Source organism: Mycteria americana, chromosome 1, assembly GCF_035582795.1.
Source record: "Mycteria americana isolate JAX WOST 10 ecotype Jacksonville Zoo and Gardens chromosome 1, USCA_MyAme_1.0, whole genome shotgun sequence".
Taxonomy (NCBI): domain Eukaryota; kingdom Metazoa; phylum Chordata; class Aves; order Ciconiiformes; family Ciconiidae; genus Mycteria; species Mycteria americana.
The window spans coordinates 130,566,185-130,583,601 of NC_134365.1; the positions used below are offsets into that span (position 1 = coordinate 130,566,185).

General features: G+C 37.6%; 1 protein-coding gene across 8 annotated transcripts in view; it reads left to right on the forward strand.

The window, feature by feature from the left end:
- Positions 1-17,417, forward strand: part of DMD (dystrophin) — a 1,157,417-nt gene that overhangs the window by 944,140 nt on the left and 195,860 nt on the right. For all 8 annotated transcript variants that reach the window (XM_075520648.1, XM_075520634.1, XM_075520658.1 and 5 more), the window contains 2 exons: positions 9,738-9,910; positions 13,653-13,809. In XM_075520648.1, coding sequence (XP_075376763.1) covers positions 9,738-9,910; positions 13,653-13,809 — 330 coding nt within the window. The remainder of the gene's footprint in view (positions 1-9,737; positions 9,911-13,652; positions 13,810-17,417) is intronic.

Genomic DNA, 17,417 nt, shown 5'->3' on the forward strand with positions numbered 1-17,417 from the left:
TGTTGCGTTGAGAGGGGGGCCCATTCACACAGGGAGGTGCCATAATCCCACAGGTGGTAGTTTTGGTCTGTTGGCTTCTCACCAGGTATCTGAACGTGGGGTACCCCTCATATTGAGCAGGGTTGTGGTTATAACATCATCAGGAGGATAAAACTAACTTGTCTCATGGCAGTCTAAATCCAGCGCGTGTTCATTGTTAACGGGTGAACCGACCAACATGTGGTGAATTCTGTTTTCTGGTGACAGGAAAAGCTGACATCAAAGGGTTGAAGTAACTTTGCTAATAGTTGACTGCCGCGGGGTGGTTTTCTCTGTGGTAACTTTTCTGACATCTCTTGCTTAAAACCTAGAAAGTCAGAAGATCCTGAGGCCACACATGGCCTGAATCCCCACTGAAAATCAAGACTGAGTGTACTTTTGCCATTTATGCTGCCCAAGTTTCTGTCCTCCCTGGGCTTGCCTCAGGACACCTCAGTAGGAAGGATTTGACCCAAGTATGTGCAGAAGCACTGGAGCTTTTTCAACATTCCCTCTTGCATAACGCCCACTGGGTCCCACTTAACCTGCCCTTGATTAAGAACAGTTAACTGCAGTGGATCTTGCGCTTTAGTAGAGAGTAACACCTGAAATAGTATAAATTCCTAATTGAATTCTCATTATCTTTGGAACAATGCTAACTTCTAAAAGGAGCACTAAAACCATTACAGTTATTGTTCTCCTTGAACCACTTTGAATAATGTGTAATGTATGAGGCCTCTAGCTTCTGCTTTATGTTCTGCATTGTTCTCTTTACAGTTTTAATAAGATTTTATGTTGTTTTCAGTAATTGAACACCATGTTATGAAACTGATGTACTAATTATTTTTCCCCAGGCATCAAAGATGTTACCAACAAAAACGTGAAATGTCAGAATTTATTTTAAAAAGAAAAAAAGATTGCAAAAATGATTTGCAACAGGAGGAATTAGGATAATGTATAGAATCAAAATAGTTTCTTTTAATTATAAAATGCTCATAATTTTTATTTTAAAAGGGTTTGGAAGAGGATTGCATATGTTTATGTATTTAAGGAAGGGTGAAAATATATATGAATTGCATAGGTGGTAAAATATGAGATGTCTTATTGTTACATGTTGGTGCACTGAAACCTTAGATCCTTTTCTGTGAAACAAATATACAGTTTTGTATGTATAAATATTTTTTCTTCTAGGAATAGTCATTTATGATTAACAAATCTCAGGTGTATTTCACTATGGGTTGGTGACAGAGAAAAAAACTTTGTCCTTTCTTCTTTTGTAAGATTTTTTTTTTTTTTCCCCAGGCTTTGAGACAGTTGTGCAGTTAACCCTTTCTGACTGCCTGTTTTAAGAGAAAATCAGTAGTGATTTGAAGTACTGGGATGTCAGTGGAACTAATAGAGGTAGATGCTCTCCAAATTATCCAGCAGGACTTTCAGACCTTTCCTGAGTAACTGAGTGGAAGTAAATGTTCCCACAGAGGATGGTGCTGCCTTTGTGCTGCTACTGTTTCACCACTGGCAAATGGGGAGAGGGCAAAATTAGACATGCTGAAAGTAGCAGCATAATTATTTTGCTGCTGAAAGAGTGACAGGATGAATGTGATGACAGAATATGCAGGTGCAATGGGATTAGACACTCATTGAAGTACAGGGGTCAGGACCTGCATATTTGTTGGGAGCAGACTACCTTCTAAAATCTAGAAAACGGTGCTAGTTTGTAATGGGCCTAATGGTTTTACTTTCAGAAAATTGTGTCTATGACTACATGCACATTTATGCTCTTTCCCCCCTACTCACTCAACCCTCAAATACAGAGTTTTCAAAGGCAGATATCTAAGCCCATTCGTAGACATCTCGGTAGAGGCAGCTGATTTTCGGACATACAGAACAGTCACAGCTCCCACTTTAGTACATATGCTTTGTTTGCTTTATTGCATTTGCTTACCTGAAAGGTAGTGCAGTCTATGGTAGTAAAATAAATATCATATAGTTACACCGTATGGTAAAAGTTCTTCATTGCTGTGGCTACCAGGAATTTTTCTGCCTTAGTGTAACCTCAAACTAACATGATATTTCTTCCTAATTAGGGTTTCCATCCTAGATATAGTGACAAGACAAACAGACAAACAGTAAAAATAATGATTTCCACTAAAGTTACTATTACCAGAATAGTTTCTATTTCTCTCATCTAATGATAAGGATGTGACTGGATCAAATCCTAAGTGAAACTATCTTTACAAATGTAGAAAGCTTTGTATGTTTAAAGATTGGTTTCTTTATTTTATCTATTTATTTGTATTTTCATTACATGTAAATGAAAGTAGTCACTCAGGGTTTTTCTCAGTCTTCAAGAAACACCAAGAAATCCATAAACTCCCCTAAAACACATGGAATTATGTAATAATTTATACTTAATTGAATACTAATTAATTGCTAGAGGTCTCATAAAAATTTGTTTGATTATTTCCCTATGAACAAGGGAGAAATATAAGGCCTTGTGCTGTGTCTGAAAAGCCAGTCCTGTGAATGAGAATCTTCACGATAAAGACTTGAGCATATATTCAAATGATTGGGTTGGTGCTCTTAAGAGTTACTACTCCATAGCTGAGGCAGCTCACTGTTAATGAAATGAAGAAGCCCACACTGTGTTTTCACAGTTACTGTCAGCAAGAGATGGCTACATCCTTAGATGCATCAGATAATCTCTTGCAATCTGAAAATAACCTAAATTGAAGGTTGTTTTGCCTGTTTATAAAGATAATCTTTTCTGAAGACAAAACCAAATTTGCTAAATAAAGCTTTTGCATCTTCTTTTGGACGAAAGAAGCTTTCAAATGTGAATCTTGGTCCCTTCTTAATTCTGGGACTTGTAGATTTCAAACCATAACAGTGATAGATGCAACTTACACAGATTGTTTTCTGCAGAGCAAAGTTATACTTTTAGTTTCCACTCATGAACATTTGATTCTCTCTTAGAGGACTAACTCTTATCCTTTGTTATCTTGAAAAATGTGTTGGGAACCCAGAAATGCCTTAATGATATTCATAAGCTTATCTTCCCAATAGAAAAGACCTTTTTATCTTTCTTTTTAATCAAGTAATTAGCATGAAACTCAGAGATGTAATCATACCAGACTGGAATTGGGGTCATGCCATAAGCTAGCTGAATAGGAGGCTTCATGGCGTGATGATGTATAGCCATTTCACAACAATGCTTTTAACTCAATAAGTCTGCACTTTAATTGCATTTGAAATCGCATTTGAGAAGTTTTTATCATTATATAAATTGCTCAGTAAATGCTCTCATTCTAAGACTCAATGGAAGTTCTGCTTATGGACTGGGAGAAATTATTTAAAAGCTTGATGGAGGGACCAAGAGCTTCTTTCCCACTTCGTTCACTGCAACAGAGCTTAGCTGTGTAGCTAAGGTGATCTATGTGATAACAAAACTTTATACTCATCACTGTTAGATTCTCACTGTTAGATTGTTTGGAAACAAAATAAGTCCAAAATCTTATCTCAGTTAGTTGTATTTTGATCTGGGAAAAAAAAAAAAAAAAGGATAAATAAAACCAAACGCAAAACCCAACACTCAGTTCTTAGAAGAACTATGACATTTAAAAGAGGGAACTCCGGTTGGACCAGTAGTGTCTTGCAAAGCAAAAAAAAATACTTCAGTGTTTTGTTCCATCGTTAATCTAAATCACGGTATTTTCAATCTAGAACAAGTGGTTTTTGGTTTGGGGTTTTTTTTAATATATTTCTTTTATGTTCAAATATTTTGAAGATAATGACTAGCTCACAAGGACAGACTGTCATAAAGAGTAGTGCAAACTGGCCTTCTATTGCCAGAAACAAAAGAAATAGATCAAGAGCATCTTGCATTGAGTCTACCACTCATGTGCTTAAAATGCATTGGACTTGCTGTGCTGTAGCCATTAATTCAACATCTCCAGAACTATATCACCCACAAAACCATTCCTCTATCTAGCAGACAGAAGAATAAGCCGTGATCCTGAAAGAGGTGCCATGTGCATGAGTCTCTGTGCCTCCAAAGGCTGCTGGAGTCTGCAGGGGCATAAAAAAAAAAAAGTCTCAAACTCTCTGAACCCTCACACAGAGTTTAATGCTTTAGGCAGAATCAGAGATTTGCAGTTTAGATGTAATTAAATAAAAGCAAGTAGGATGCTTAATTTGAAATCCAGTCCCTAAGCTGTGCTGGACAGAATTGCAAAATACAGACGGTGACTCCAGTTGCTATATCTGTAGAAGCCATAAGGAGGTTACAAAAAAAACTTTGAAAGGGGAAGCTTTTTTGTTATGCCAGCTGAACTCCCCTGTTGGTAAAAATTCACAGACTATACCAAGCCCTAAGAGCTACTCTATCCCCCTTCAAGTCCATAGAGCAGAGACCTATTCTTTATAGATGTGCTTTGCTCAATAGTACTTTTAGAACAAAAAATATACTGGTTTGAAACACGTTTGCAAGTTCTGCCTTCTCCAGGCACCTGAAATGATGTTTAACCAATGAGAATGCAAAATAAAAGCAGAAAGAAACCCACATTGAGGAGTTTTGAGATCACCACAACAGAACATAAAAATAAGAAGGTTGTATTTTAAAGAGAGGATGGAAGGATAGGAAGGGGAGGGGAGGGAAAAGAGGGGAAAGGAAGGGAGAAAAGGAGAAGACAGAGGCAGGAAAGGAAAAGGAAGAAAGAAGAAGAAAAAGAAAAAAGAGGGAGGAGAAGGAAAAGAAAAAGAAAGAAAAAGAGGAAAAAAGAAAAATAGAGAAAGGAAAAAAGAGGAAAAGACAGGAAGGGAAAGAAAGGGAGGAAAGAAGAATCAAAAAAGAAAGAAAGAGGAAGGGAAAAAATAATGAAAGAAAGGAAAAGAGGGAAGGGAAGGAAAAGAGAGGAGAAAAAGAAAGGAAGGGAGGAAGGAAAGAAAGGAAGAAAGGAAGAGAAAAGCTAAAGGGGAAGGAAGAAAAAAGAAAGGTAGGAAAAGAGAAGAAAAAGGAAAATGGAAAAAAGGAGGACTGCATTAGTCATACTGTCTATACAGTATAAGAGGTTTAAGTAAATATGCTACTAATTTAAGCTATTTAAAACGTTTAACTGCTTTTTCCCAGAAATTATTTAGAGGAAATATAATATGCTCTGTTAATATAAATATGAAGAGGACGATTAGTTCAGCTAACTACACAGATGAAGAGGGATTATAGAGGTGTAGGATCTTTGTTTTGTTTTCAGTAATTTTATGATAGCTTTTCTAGCTATTTCAGTATTAGTATTAAAGAAATAGTACTGCAAGGTAAGAAGTACTGTAAGTACTTCTGAGATAGGTATAGCCACACAGGTATTACTTGCTGATGCTTTGAGTGCATGTATGTAGTTATGCAGACTGACTTTATTTTTTAATTACTGTCAGTAAAGATCATTTTTTCCTCTGTGTTGATTTCCTTTAATCAGATGGTGCTGTCTTTAATTTTGTGAGCCCTCATACCTCAATTAATGCCATTTATTTCATTAGTAACTTTGTGCAGTACCTAGAAAATGTAAAATGCTTCATTGGAAATGAAAAGCACAATTCCAGGGACAAAACTGAGTTTGTAGAGGAGGATATAAGTGCTTTAATTTCTTTAAATTATTTCATAATTAATTTTGTTTCTACCTTGCACAAAAGATAAATGTTTTGTCAGCTGTGCTGCATTAATCTCCATGTCTTAGTCTGACTCATGTAGAGTTCAACTAGTGTAACTAATTCCTTCTTTCTAGGACTTCATTTTACTTCCAGCCTATCAAACTCTCTCTGATGTATTGCAAAATAATGGCAGATTTTGCCATGTGTCATGTCCTTTATACGTCATGCCTATATATTGCATGTGGGATATGTTGGATATGTTGAATTCTTATAGGACTATCTCTGCTATGTGGAGGCTGACAGGACTTTCAATACACTAGGTTTCACAGCAATGGCTCTGCTGTGTTTTACAGGGCTTTGTGTAAAATAAAACGTGGAGCCACAGGTGAATGTCTTTTCCTACCAAGAGGATTAGGGCGGTGAGGGTGTGTGCTCCTATGGAGAATGCTAGCAGTAGTTCCAAGGGGGAGAACTGAGTTGGGCAAGTGAGAAATATATCCGTCCTCTAGCTTTATGGCAGTGTTGGGTGTGCTGTCTTAACAGCCTTCGTGTACTTCTCCCCTGAAATCACGCATAGAGGTTTCAGGGGCTCAGGACAAAAGCGAAACAGCCAGAGCAAATTTCCTCACCCTGTTTTGCCCAAGAAGCTTGTTCCCCTCAAAACAAGTTTATTTCATCTCTTTATCATTCTTAGTTCTGTGACTTAGTTCTAGACTTATTCTATATAGTATAATAATGTAAATACATATTTTTAAATGTGTAGAAGCCTATAATAGCTATTCAGCAAGGTTTCTACAAACAAATATTATGGTACCTTTTAGCATCTAACTCTATAGTTCATATTAATAAAGGAGGATTTCACTCTGAAACTCTTTGACAAATCTGCCCTTGATGGGGTTGTGGTTCTTTCCAAGCAGTTCAGCTCACTCTAAGCAGTAACTTGTGATCAAGAAGATGTGGATTTGAAAATTAATTCGGGCTAATAACCAATCCTCATTAATGGGTTACTGTAGCCGATGTAGTCTTTCGTTATTTGTTTTTCATTTTGCTACCTGCTCTTTTTAAGGGAATCTATTTCCACACAGTCTCAGTAACAACCACTACAGCAAAAATGCAGCATACAGAGTCAGCCTAAGTCCAACTGTAACTCACCAGAAGTATACAAAGATTGATTTTTCGTCCTCTGCAGTTCCTCCATGTGTTTGAACACACTGGAAAAGATGAAAATGCAGTAAATAGTCTATATTTAGTCTACATTCTATGCTTCTTGGTAGGATGTGTAATCATAGCATACTTTTGCAAATATCTTAGCTGTTTATGAGGTGAAATAGATCTTCCTGCTTTATTCTTGTCAAGAAAAAAGATCTCGTTCATATTGATCTTGCACTTGTATTTTCGAAACATGGAAATTACTTATTTCAGAAAACAAATAAAAGGTGTATAGATCTTTTTCTTATATGTACTCCGCTTCTCTTGGGATGTGAAGGAGTCACAAAAAAAGGATCTGGAATGCACCAACCAAAATGGAGTAAATACCTTTGTTGTTGTCTTGTTTCTTTGTCAGAGTAGGCTTCCTGCATAGCTGGCATAAACTACTTTTAGGAGCGTTAGAAGATGTGTAGTTTACACGAGTAATTTGGAATAAGGAAAACCACGTCTTGAATACTAAGCTTTTGATAAGAGTGCTTCACTTTTCATGTTTGCTGCCCATTCAACTAACTGTCCAGATGTATTGTGATACTGTGTAGTATTCTGAAATAAAAAGGATATGGCTTGATTTTATTTGCAGAAATACGTATGTGTCAGGAGAAAAGCATGGAATGTGTAGACTACGAGACACTTTCCCTATAAACAAGAAAAATGTGGAAGTACAATTTTTTTAAAATTTTTTGTTCTAAAGTGCTATGAGTGTATGTGTGGTAAAACACCAAGGGAGCATAGATTTGACAGCTTCCTACTGTGAATAGTTATTCAATGTACATGTTTCATGGTACATATTCTTGCTGAGGAAAAGGCAGCTGTTTCCATCATCACCCTAAAAACTAAGCATTGTGTGCAACAGGTAGTGCACATGATAATTCTTTCATTCAGCAATAGATTTATCTGGTTTTAAATCTGGAAGGACCTTAGAAGTATGCAGACATCAGAAGTGAACTTTTTTACTGTGAACTTCATCCTTTCTTACATACTGTTTTGGCTGTTTACATCAGGTTTGTGATACTTAACCTAGCCTAAGTAAAACCTCCAGCTGTATATATGAAAAGAAAGAAATTTGGTAATAGAGTATTCTTCAGACAAGCAAATAAAAATAAAATATTGCAGCTGGAAGCTGAAGCTAGCAACATTGAGACTTGAAATAAAGTACAAGTTTTCAAGTAAGGGCTTTCATAGCTGGAGTATTGTGCATGGTTATGTACCTTAATAATGGCTTTTTTAAAATCTAAATTGTCTATTTAACATCAATAAATAAATACCATATTTATAATACAGTTGCATTCTGCAGAATTATCTCTGATGTATTCCAAACTCATTCCTAACTACTTTACTGCTAGGATGACCATAAAGTAAAATAGTCGGATAAGAACTCCTATACTTTACCAAAGACATTCCTAGCCCTCCTTGAAATGGCTCCAAATACAGTGCTAGTCGTTACTGTGCAAGAAATAGGTATCCAGCAAAGGATGGCAAATGACATTTGGAACAGCAGTAGGTGAACAAGGACAATCTACTCATGATTCAGTGCAGCTAACATTGCACTTAAAATATCAAATAAAACCAATTCAATTAGGAACACACCAAGTAGGCAAGTTGTGTGCTCCCCTCCTTCAAAGTCATTCTTCTGAAGAAAATTACAACAAATTTCCATTGGGGGCTATCTGTGATGCTCAGTTAGCACTGGGTCTTGCTTTCAAATGCCATAAATCATTTCCCCTTTCACACTTCATCCCCAGCACTCCCATATCAGGCAGCAAGAAACCACCACCAGAAATCTTAGTGCCCAAGCATCCCAGGAGAAAATGCAGAGCTTTATTCACTAGGTCATTTTCTTTGTTTCTTTGTGTGCTTCTTTGTTTGAAAGTAAAAGTACTTTTGTGCGTATGTGGCTATATAGAGTGCGTGTGTGCTCATGTATGTACGTGTTTAAATTATTATTATTATTATTATTTTTATTTTTATTCTGTTTAAAGAGCTTGATTCAACCACTGCTCACTGCGAATGAATCTGCGACCTTGTGGAGCTGCAGCATGCAAACGTTGTGGAGAAGGGCAGCCAACGTACAAAGGCTGCATTGAGTGTGTGGGCAGGCAGGAATGCTGGTACCAGGCAGCTCTCTAAAGAATGTTCTTTTGGCAGAAAGAGCCGTGCTAAAAATGAGGGGGAAAAATGAATTCAAAATGTAGAGCTGGCCTGCAGTTACGAAGTGATAAGAAAAGTTGGCTGTTCAGCATGAGCTGCCAGTTGCATATTCGAGGTCCTTGCTATTCTCAGGCCCTCCTACAGCCATGGCCCTGGCCAGTGTTTTGATATAGCACAAAGTGGCTGTTTATTGCTATTGACTGCTGAGGCCTGTGCTCCGAAATGCGTTCTGTCAACAGAATGTAAGTGAACTTGGCATTTTAAAGTTCGGCTGCTGCAGACGTGTAGATTTCTTGGAATTGCCATGCAGCAGGACCGGTGTTGCAGTCCCCAGCTCAAACTGAAAATGTTGCACAGGAAGACGTATCATGTGAAGGTCAGATTTACCGGAGATCCTGCGGGTTTTGCGGGGGTTTTCTTTCCTCATCAGCATAGTAAATATATCTTGTCCTTGCTTCGTTGCCTGTCAAAGGCTAGACTTCTAACTTTCTCAATTTTGTTCAGCATGCTCTGTATGGAAAACAGTCGTTATTCAATGCAAACGGTCTTCACGTGAAAGGGAAATATGGCTGTGTATACAGTACATGATATTGCCATAAAAGAAGTAATCAAAATCCGTGCTAACTCTGTGTTACACTGAGGATTTTTTTACTCTTTTGAGAAGTGATATTTTCTATGATTTTGTAAGAAATCACATGTATTGTTTTCTATTGCTTCCGTAGGAACTACAGGCGGAAATCGAAGCTCATACTGACATCTTCCACAACCTGGATGAAAACGGGCAGAAGATCCTGAGATCCCTGGAAGGCTCTGAGGATGCAGCCCTATTGCAGAGACGTCTGGACAACATGAACCTCAGATGGAGTGAGCTTAGGAAGAAATCTCTAAACATTAGGTAGGATCTGAACGTAAGCGAAAGTCTACAGTTGGTGTGTAAGGTGGACTGCTGCATTTTGCCAGTAAAGGGGTTTAATTTTGTTTCTGATAGCACTATTTCTGTCCATTTTGAAAGAATGTGTGCTATTTTGAATGTTGGCTTAACTTTGTAAGAATGATTAGGTTTTTTGGTGTGCAAATGATAGTAGGGGATTAGGATTTGAGGCATACGATGAGGCTTTATAATTACAGAAGGAGAGATTAGCATGTTTAAACAGTAACTGTACCCCCTCTGAATGTAGGCTTTTTCTAGAGCTGGGTATGACTTATCAATGAGTCATGAAAGAAAGTTATTAAACAACCTATATTTATGATAAGCTTTATTTCTAAGGCTGCTATTTCCAGTGCGACTAAGAATAGCCTTGCAAATGAGAAGACACGTTATTTAAGATTTTAGCTGTTGTCGGGAGAGTGGACAGAATTACCAAATAAAATCCAGGGGTAAGAGGAAATCCATAGGTAGTGTCACGAGAGGAAAAACTTCTTGCAAAGAAAACTGTAATAAATGGTAATGTTACAATGGATGAAGTGGAGGTACAGGCTTCAATGGGTTGAAGATTGCTTTTCAAAAGGAATTGTCCAGGAAGCTTCTCTTCAGAAATACGACTTTTACAACAGGCAACCCAGCTCTGTTGCGTTCAGTCTTGGGCATTTTTTCATTTGCCTCCTTGCTGTGTGTTGGTGGTAGTTCAGAGGGCAGCAAAAGGCAGAAGCGTTTTTCAAAGTAATGTATGAAATATTAGCTTTTTTTCAGCTCAGGCCCTGAGGGAGGTCAGTCTGTGTAATGGCAAAAGCCATCTTCATAACATCAATCATTAAAAATAAATGAAGGATGTGAGGTTGAAAAGATATTAGCAGCTAAAGAAAAAGAGAGACAAATTCCTCCTTTTTTCTTTTCTGAGAAGCAAGAGGGACATAACCCTTCAAGGTGTCGCTAAGATTTTTTTCTTCGTTTACCCATGAACTTGCCCAAATGCAGCGCTGCTTGAGATAAGAAAGTCAGTTGGCCAGATATCGGTAATTAAGTATATGGAACTTTCTGTCTTTCCGTTTTTGCAGTTCAATGTATTGCTGCCATTAATCGAGTCACAAATAGTAACGCTGTGGTTATATCACAGTGATTTCTTCCATTAAACATTCAAAGCAACAGACCTCCTCTCTAAAATATTTGCTTTCAATAAAAGGCTCGAGGTGTTCAACAACTTATTGATTAGGATAAGAAACAATTCTTAACTTCTAAGACATTAAATTTAAATGTTGCTGGCCACCAGACTGAATGAACAGGCTATTCTCAGTCTGTCTGCTTGGAGCTATTTCCTTCCATCACACACCATGGAATGGATTTCATCATAACTAGCAATGCTTACACAAAAGAGGTATAAGAGCAGAAATATGAAATGTTCCCCAGGCAGCAGTCCCACAAGTCTCCTTATTTAGCGTAAGTTTTAGACTGCTGAAACAGAAGACCCATGCTGTCGCTCAGCTTAGGTGAGCATTCTTTTCTAAATCCATTAGATAAAATACATGGTAGATATCAAGAGAAGCCAAGCTCATTTCCATTATTACCTTTCTTTCATTCTGATAAGTCATTACAGGTTATGCTAATAAACGCTTGCTTTCTTACAAAGAACTCATTTTTAAAAACTTTTTTCCTGTTATCTGTTTTGTCTCCACATGCTTGAACACAGTTAGAAATATATGAGTGTGTGCATATAACGTACACTAGCATGCACATACATAAACATATATTCCCGAAGCTGAAAGGAGGGCAGAACAAGATGGAGTCAGGGAAACCATTCACCAAACTGGGGAAGGTCAGAGCACAGCAGCAGTAACAAAACTGCTTTGGGTCACTCTTTTTGCATGTTTTCCCTGTCAAGCCAGACCTGGCGAAGCAGGGAAGAAGTGAAGACCCCAGCGTTTGCCTCCAGTTGCTGCCTTGTCTGCAGGAGGTGGAAGCTTGCATTTTCTGAGATAAACACGAGAGACGGGAGTTAACCTGACTCAGAAACTCGGCTCCTTGACTTGCGTCCGCTCCAAAAGCCCAGTGGCCCTCGCTCTGGCTGTTGCCTCCCGCAACTCCCCATACAACATCCCCACTTCCCTCCCCGCTGCCCGCTTTCAAAGGCGTGCGGAGGCTTCCCCAGCCCTCCGTGCCTGCAGGGCTGGCCTCCCCCGGCAGCGCCTGCTGTGAGGCAGTTTTGCCCCAGCCCACGGCTGCCCTGTGAGAGCAGAGATCAAAAGGCAGCATGGTCTATGTGTGTCCCTCCCACATAGCCTTTTAAGTTTGAAAAAGGAGATTTTTTTTCCATCGGCTCACATACCAGAGCAGCCGAGCTTTCTGTCAGCCTATGGCTAATCTGTCCCTTTCCTTTCTCTTTCCTCGCCACTCCAATTACCTGGTGTAAGAGGCTGGAAAGAAGACAGGATCCATAGAGCAGTTCAAAGAAATACAACTGTCCTTACCTTCAGCAATTCCTCATTTCCATATCCAAACTTAGTAATAAGGTCTGCAAAACACTGCGTCCATATTTACCACATTCCTTTATAGACCATTCTCTATGAGGTGTAGGAGTAGAATTTTCGCTGTCAGAAAATAGGTGATATTATGTGCAATCACGGAAAAAGAAGAGAAATGTTCTACGAACAAAGCTGGAAGTTAAACAGAAAATAGGTGAAATAAAAGAAAATCTGTCTTTATTTTCCAGTACCTTTTATCACTTTACTGTTATGTAATACTGCTTCTGGTTTGAATTACTAAGAGGAATTCTTAATGTTACCTGGAAGTGAATTAGGAATTTCTTCCCAACCAGCAATTAAAAAATAGCATATTCGTAAGTCTAGAAAGACAAAATTTTAGTGTGCTTTATCTATGGTATAAACAAAACTGAAGACTTGATCAGTCCAGTGATGTTTCAGTCACATATTTTCTCTCCACAGAAAATATTAAGCTGAAAATTAAGCTGAAAATTAATAGCTTAATACTTGATGCCAGTATTAAAAAAACATATTTACACATACACAGAGGAAATATTTAGAAGATGTCCTTATGGTGGAGATCGTGTTTGCACAAAGTAGTATACTGTCTTTTAATTTTTCCAGTGATTCAATTTTTTTCACTCACACCTCTGTTCAAATGGCACAGACATTTGGGTAGTGTAAGGGGATTCTATTGGCTTTACCAATATCCTCATGACGGTTTTTGGGAAAGGATGGCATTGGTTCTCTTATCTTAAAGCTGATCAATGACATGAATCTTGTGTGAGTTTGAATGCTTTGTATAGTGGTTTAGAGAAATGCTTGCTCTTCGTGGAGTTGAAAACTACTCTCTACATTTTAGTTAATTAATCTCCTAGTAATCGTAAGTGATGACTAAGTTACTCTCATGCTAGTCCTGCATAATATTTGTGCACATTTAGTGAGACTGACAATTCAACACAGCTATTACTCACTGCTGAAGAGGAAAACTAAAAAAAATTAAAAAAAAAACAAGAGATGGGAAAAAATCTGATGTATCAGGCCACGACTGTGGAACCAAATTTAAATCAGTGTTGCCAGAATCTAATTCAAAGCTACCGAAGCTATTTAAAAATCATTAAGTTAATGAAACACTAGGATCTTTCTCAGTAAATAAGCTTGTACAATTTGGGTTTTATTTGCACTGTGCCTGAATATATCTTATATTTAATACATGCTTTCAGATCCCATTTGGAAGCCAGTACAGACCAGTGGAAGCGTTTACATCTCTCTCTTCAGGAACTTTTGGCATGGCTGCAATTGAAGGAGGATGAATTAAAACAGCAAGCACCCATTGGTGGAGATCTTCCCACTGTGCAGAAACAGAATGATATTCATAGGGTATGATGTTTTTAAAATGATCTTTTGGTCAATGCTTTTTGTTTTGCAGGTTAGTGCTGCATGAAACGGTCCTTGTTGGAAAAAGTAACATACCCTTTAAAATACATCTCAGCGACAATGAAAACTGAACTGCATGAGAGTACTAGCTATGATTTTCACACACAGCTTAGAAAATCAGCCTTTTAGAGACAGGAGTGTTTACTACTAGCTGCTTGGCTTTTTTGAAAAGCAACACAACATTTTCATAGACCTATCACAGACAGGTAGTTTTCATGGTCAGAACAAATACTAACCTAACATCGTTTCAGGATTAAATAAGTAGTTCTGAAAATTTTTCTAGATTAGGCATTTAAACTTCATGTGTACTTTTTGAAACCCTATTTTGCTATTGATTTTTGCGAGCGTTTGTGAAAAGAGTAGCTGATATCAGCCCTAATGCACAACTGTGTGCATCATGCAACTATTGCATAACTGACTGTAACTGTCTATGGCTCATACTAGTTTCATCAGGGAATTCTTAGGGAAAGGCAATAGCAGGGAATCATATGGGGGATGTTCTAGACTCAGCTTTGTGGTAAAAAGGAACCTAAATCCAACACTTGTATGGGAAGTTGTTTTTTTTTTTAAAACCCACCAAATGAACAACCCCTAGAATAACACAGTACTGCTGAATAATTCTTCATACAAAGAATCACACACGTTTTTTGTGGCAAAGGTGTGCTTTAAGTATGGTTCCTGTGTTGAATCAAGTTCACGCCTGTCTGATGCGAACCTGATGTCTGCTTTCAGGTAAACAGCTTTTAATTTGCTATGCCATTGCAGTCTATTCAGGTCTGAATGTGAAATCACAATTCTAGTACCTCAGTGGTGCTTTTTTAGTGGTGTCATAAGGAAACCCATTAGGAAACTAGTGTCCTGCTAAAGTAAAGCTGAAGAATTGCTGAATGAAGCAGTAAATGGGGAGAAATCGTTGTTCTGAGGAGTAGGAAACCATGAGAAAGGTAACTGGGAGAGCACACCCAAATTCAGCAACTCCTGTTCTATCACTTAGGAACTCCATAAAATCCTGTCTAGCCCTTATGATAAGACTTCTGTTTCTTTTGTGTTAGCTTCTGATGAAAACTTTAACCTGGGAAGCACCAGTTAATAACAGATGTCCATAACAGAAACCAGACCTCAACCCACTAGGACAGATCCTGATTCAGTAGGAAGTTGGGAATACAGTGTCAGGGTCTTTTTTTACAGAGAACAATTCCTTGCCCTTGATCTTTTCATTCATTCTTTTAAGACCTGCCACATCTTCTGTGTAGTGATTGTTTTAACAGCATAAATGAATATACCATAACAGCATTTATGAATACAGAAGTTAATTATTAACAATTCCCTGGAAATTCTTTCACATGAAATCTATAGCAACAGTGCCCAAGAAGCAGTACAATTCCTGCTTCAACACACTAACCTTTTCTGGTGGCACAATTGATATCTACTTTTTAAAATTGAGGTCAAAACCCATTTTTAAAAAGTATTCTGGTTGGGAAACATCTTGAATTAATTTAATTGTACTCTTTCTCTTTAAAATTCCTTAAAAGCAAAAATATCTGCTTTTCTAATAAGAGATTAATGTTAGTTTTACTAATGCAGCTCTCATTATATTTTCATCTTTCAGTTTAAATAATCTGTGTTTCTCCATCTAAAGAGATTTAAGGACACCCATGAGGAGGTAGTGGAGGTCTGAGATAAGCTGATCAATACGTGCATTATTAAAATGGTGGACAGAATGCCATTACTGCTGTAGTGTCGATGACAAATAGAGATGCTTAAATAAAGTAGTTTACTTGGTTTTTTGTCAGGTCATACATTATGCATGTTCGATTTCCTCTATAGTCACCACAAAGTGTGGAAGAAGTTAAGGAATTCAATGAAATTAGCCTGAAATCATTAGCTGTAAATTAGACATTCATTTAGGCTAATTCTGCTTTCAATGATGGTCTGCTTATTATAAAGATGTATTTGTCAGGGCTCTAGATATATAAATTCTTTTTTTTTTTTTCCCCAAAAAGAAGAGAAAATGTCATTTATTGCGACTTATTTTTATTGGTAGTGTGTACATATTTCACAACAAAACTTTAATCGGAAAAGCTGGCATTATCTTCATACAATAAGAACATTTTTTGGAATGGGCTAGTATGAAATGAGCATTCATTATTTTTAATGCTGTTCTGTGCTACTGCTTCAGTCTCATGTTTTTTTCATTCTCTCCTTTTTAAATTTCTTATACTGAAGCATATTTTAACTCACTCGGTAGAAGTCTGCAGATCAAAACTAGGGAAAGCAATGAGAATTGTAAATAGATCTTAACACCATATTGTGTACTATTCTAAAACTCAGGATTTACAGACTATAATCACATCCACCAACTCCAACATCCAGAATGGAAAAGTTGAAAAAGAAAACATTTAACACATTGGCTCACTGTTTTCCTTTAATAAAAGAGAAAGAGACTTTTTCTGTTTGTGACTAAATACAAAATGTACAACGTCAGAAAGTTCCCATTAGCATTTCTCTATTGTTTTGAGAAGATAGATACAATGATTCCTGCTCACACACTTTATGGGATGCAGTATGCGTATCTGATTATGTTATCTTTGTTCTGTTGCACAAGAGATAGTGGAGGAATGTGGCTTTAACCCTCTTTTGGAAATATAATGCCACTAGGTGTATTTGGTTGGTATGGTTTTATGCAAAAGCAGCACAAGCTGAAAGAAGGTATTCTGTGTCCTTCTCATTGTTTTACATGTACCTAGCTAGGGTTGACCTGACTACAGCAGCAGCGCTCCATACAGCAGTACTGCTCATTCCCAAATACATAGCTCAAAGGCATTTCTGGCTTTTAAATATCCTGTAAGTGGGTGTAGTTCCGTGTTCCCCTGCAATATCTGTGACTGCTTCCTGCAAAGAGCAGACCTTTGTGCATGTGCCTCTGTTTGGTTGGTTTTGGGCATAGATATTTCTGAGAAATCATTTGTCTTCGGAGACGTTTATACAGCATATTTTATCTTTAAGCTGTTATACAGCTGTAATGTTTAAAAACCAATGTGACTGTTGATGTTACTTTTTAACATATCAGATGAGAGCAAAGCACACAGTCCATGGGGGAACATTTTACGTTATGTTACTTGCTGGCTTACTTGAGCTGCAGACCTGCCACTGTCTGGTGGGACAGAATGGTGTCATGTGAGGTGAGCACAAAGGCTAATTAAAGGAATAGATTTTCCTCATTTGGAGGCATGAAAAAGGCTTATTATATTTCCTCTTTCCGTTGCACTTCATGCAAGAGTCAAGTATGAATTATAAAAATTGCTACCTAAAAATGTCTAAGGTAAAGAGTGTTAACCCTGGAGTAACCCCACTCACTTTTTATGCAGACCAATGTTCAATGGTAGTTTACTTGTTAATATACAGTACTCTATTTATGAAAATCCACATTGGTTCTTAAGGGTCAACATGTTTATTTAAAACATTTATCACAGATATTAATCAAACAATAGATTCCCTTATGATAGCAGATACACTCTGTGAAAGGATCCTAGTCCCGTTGATGTCCGTGA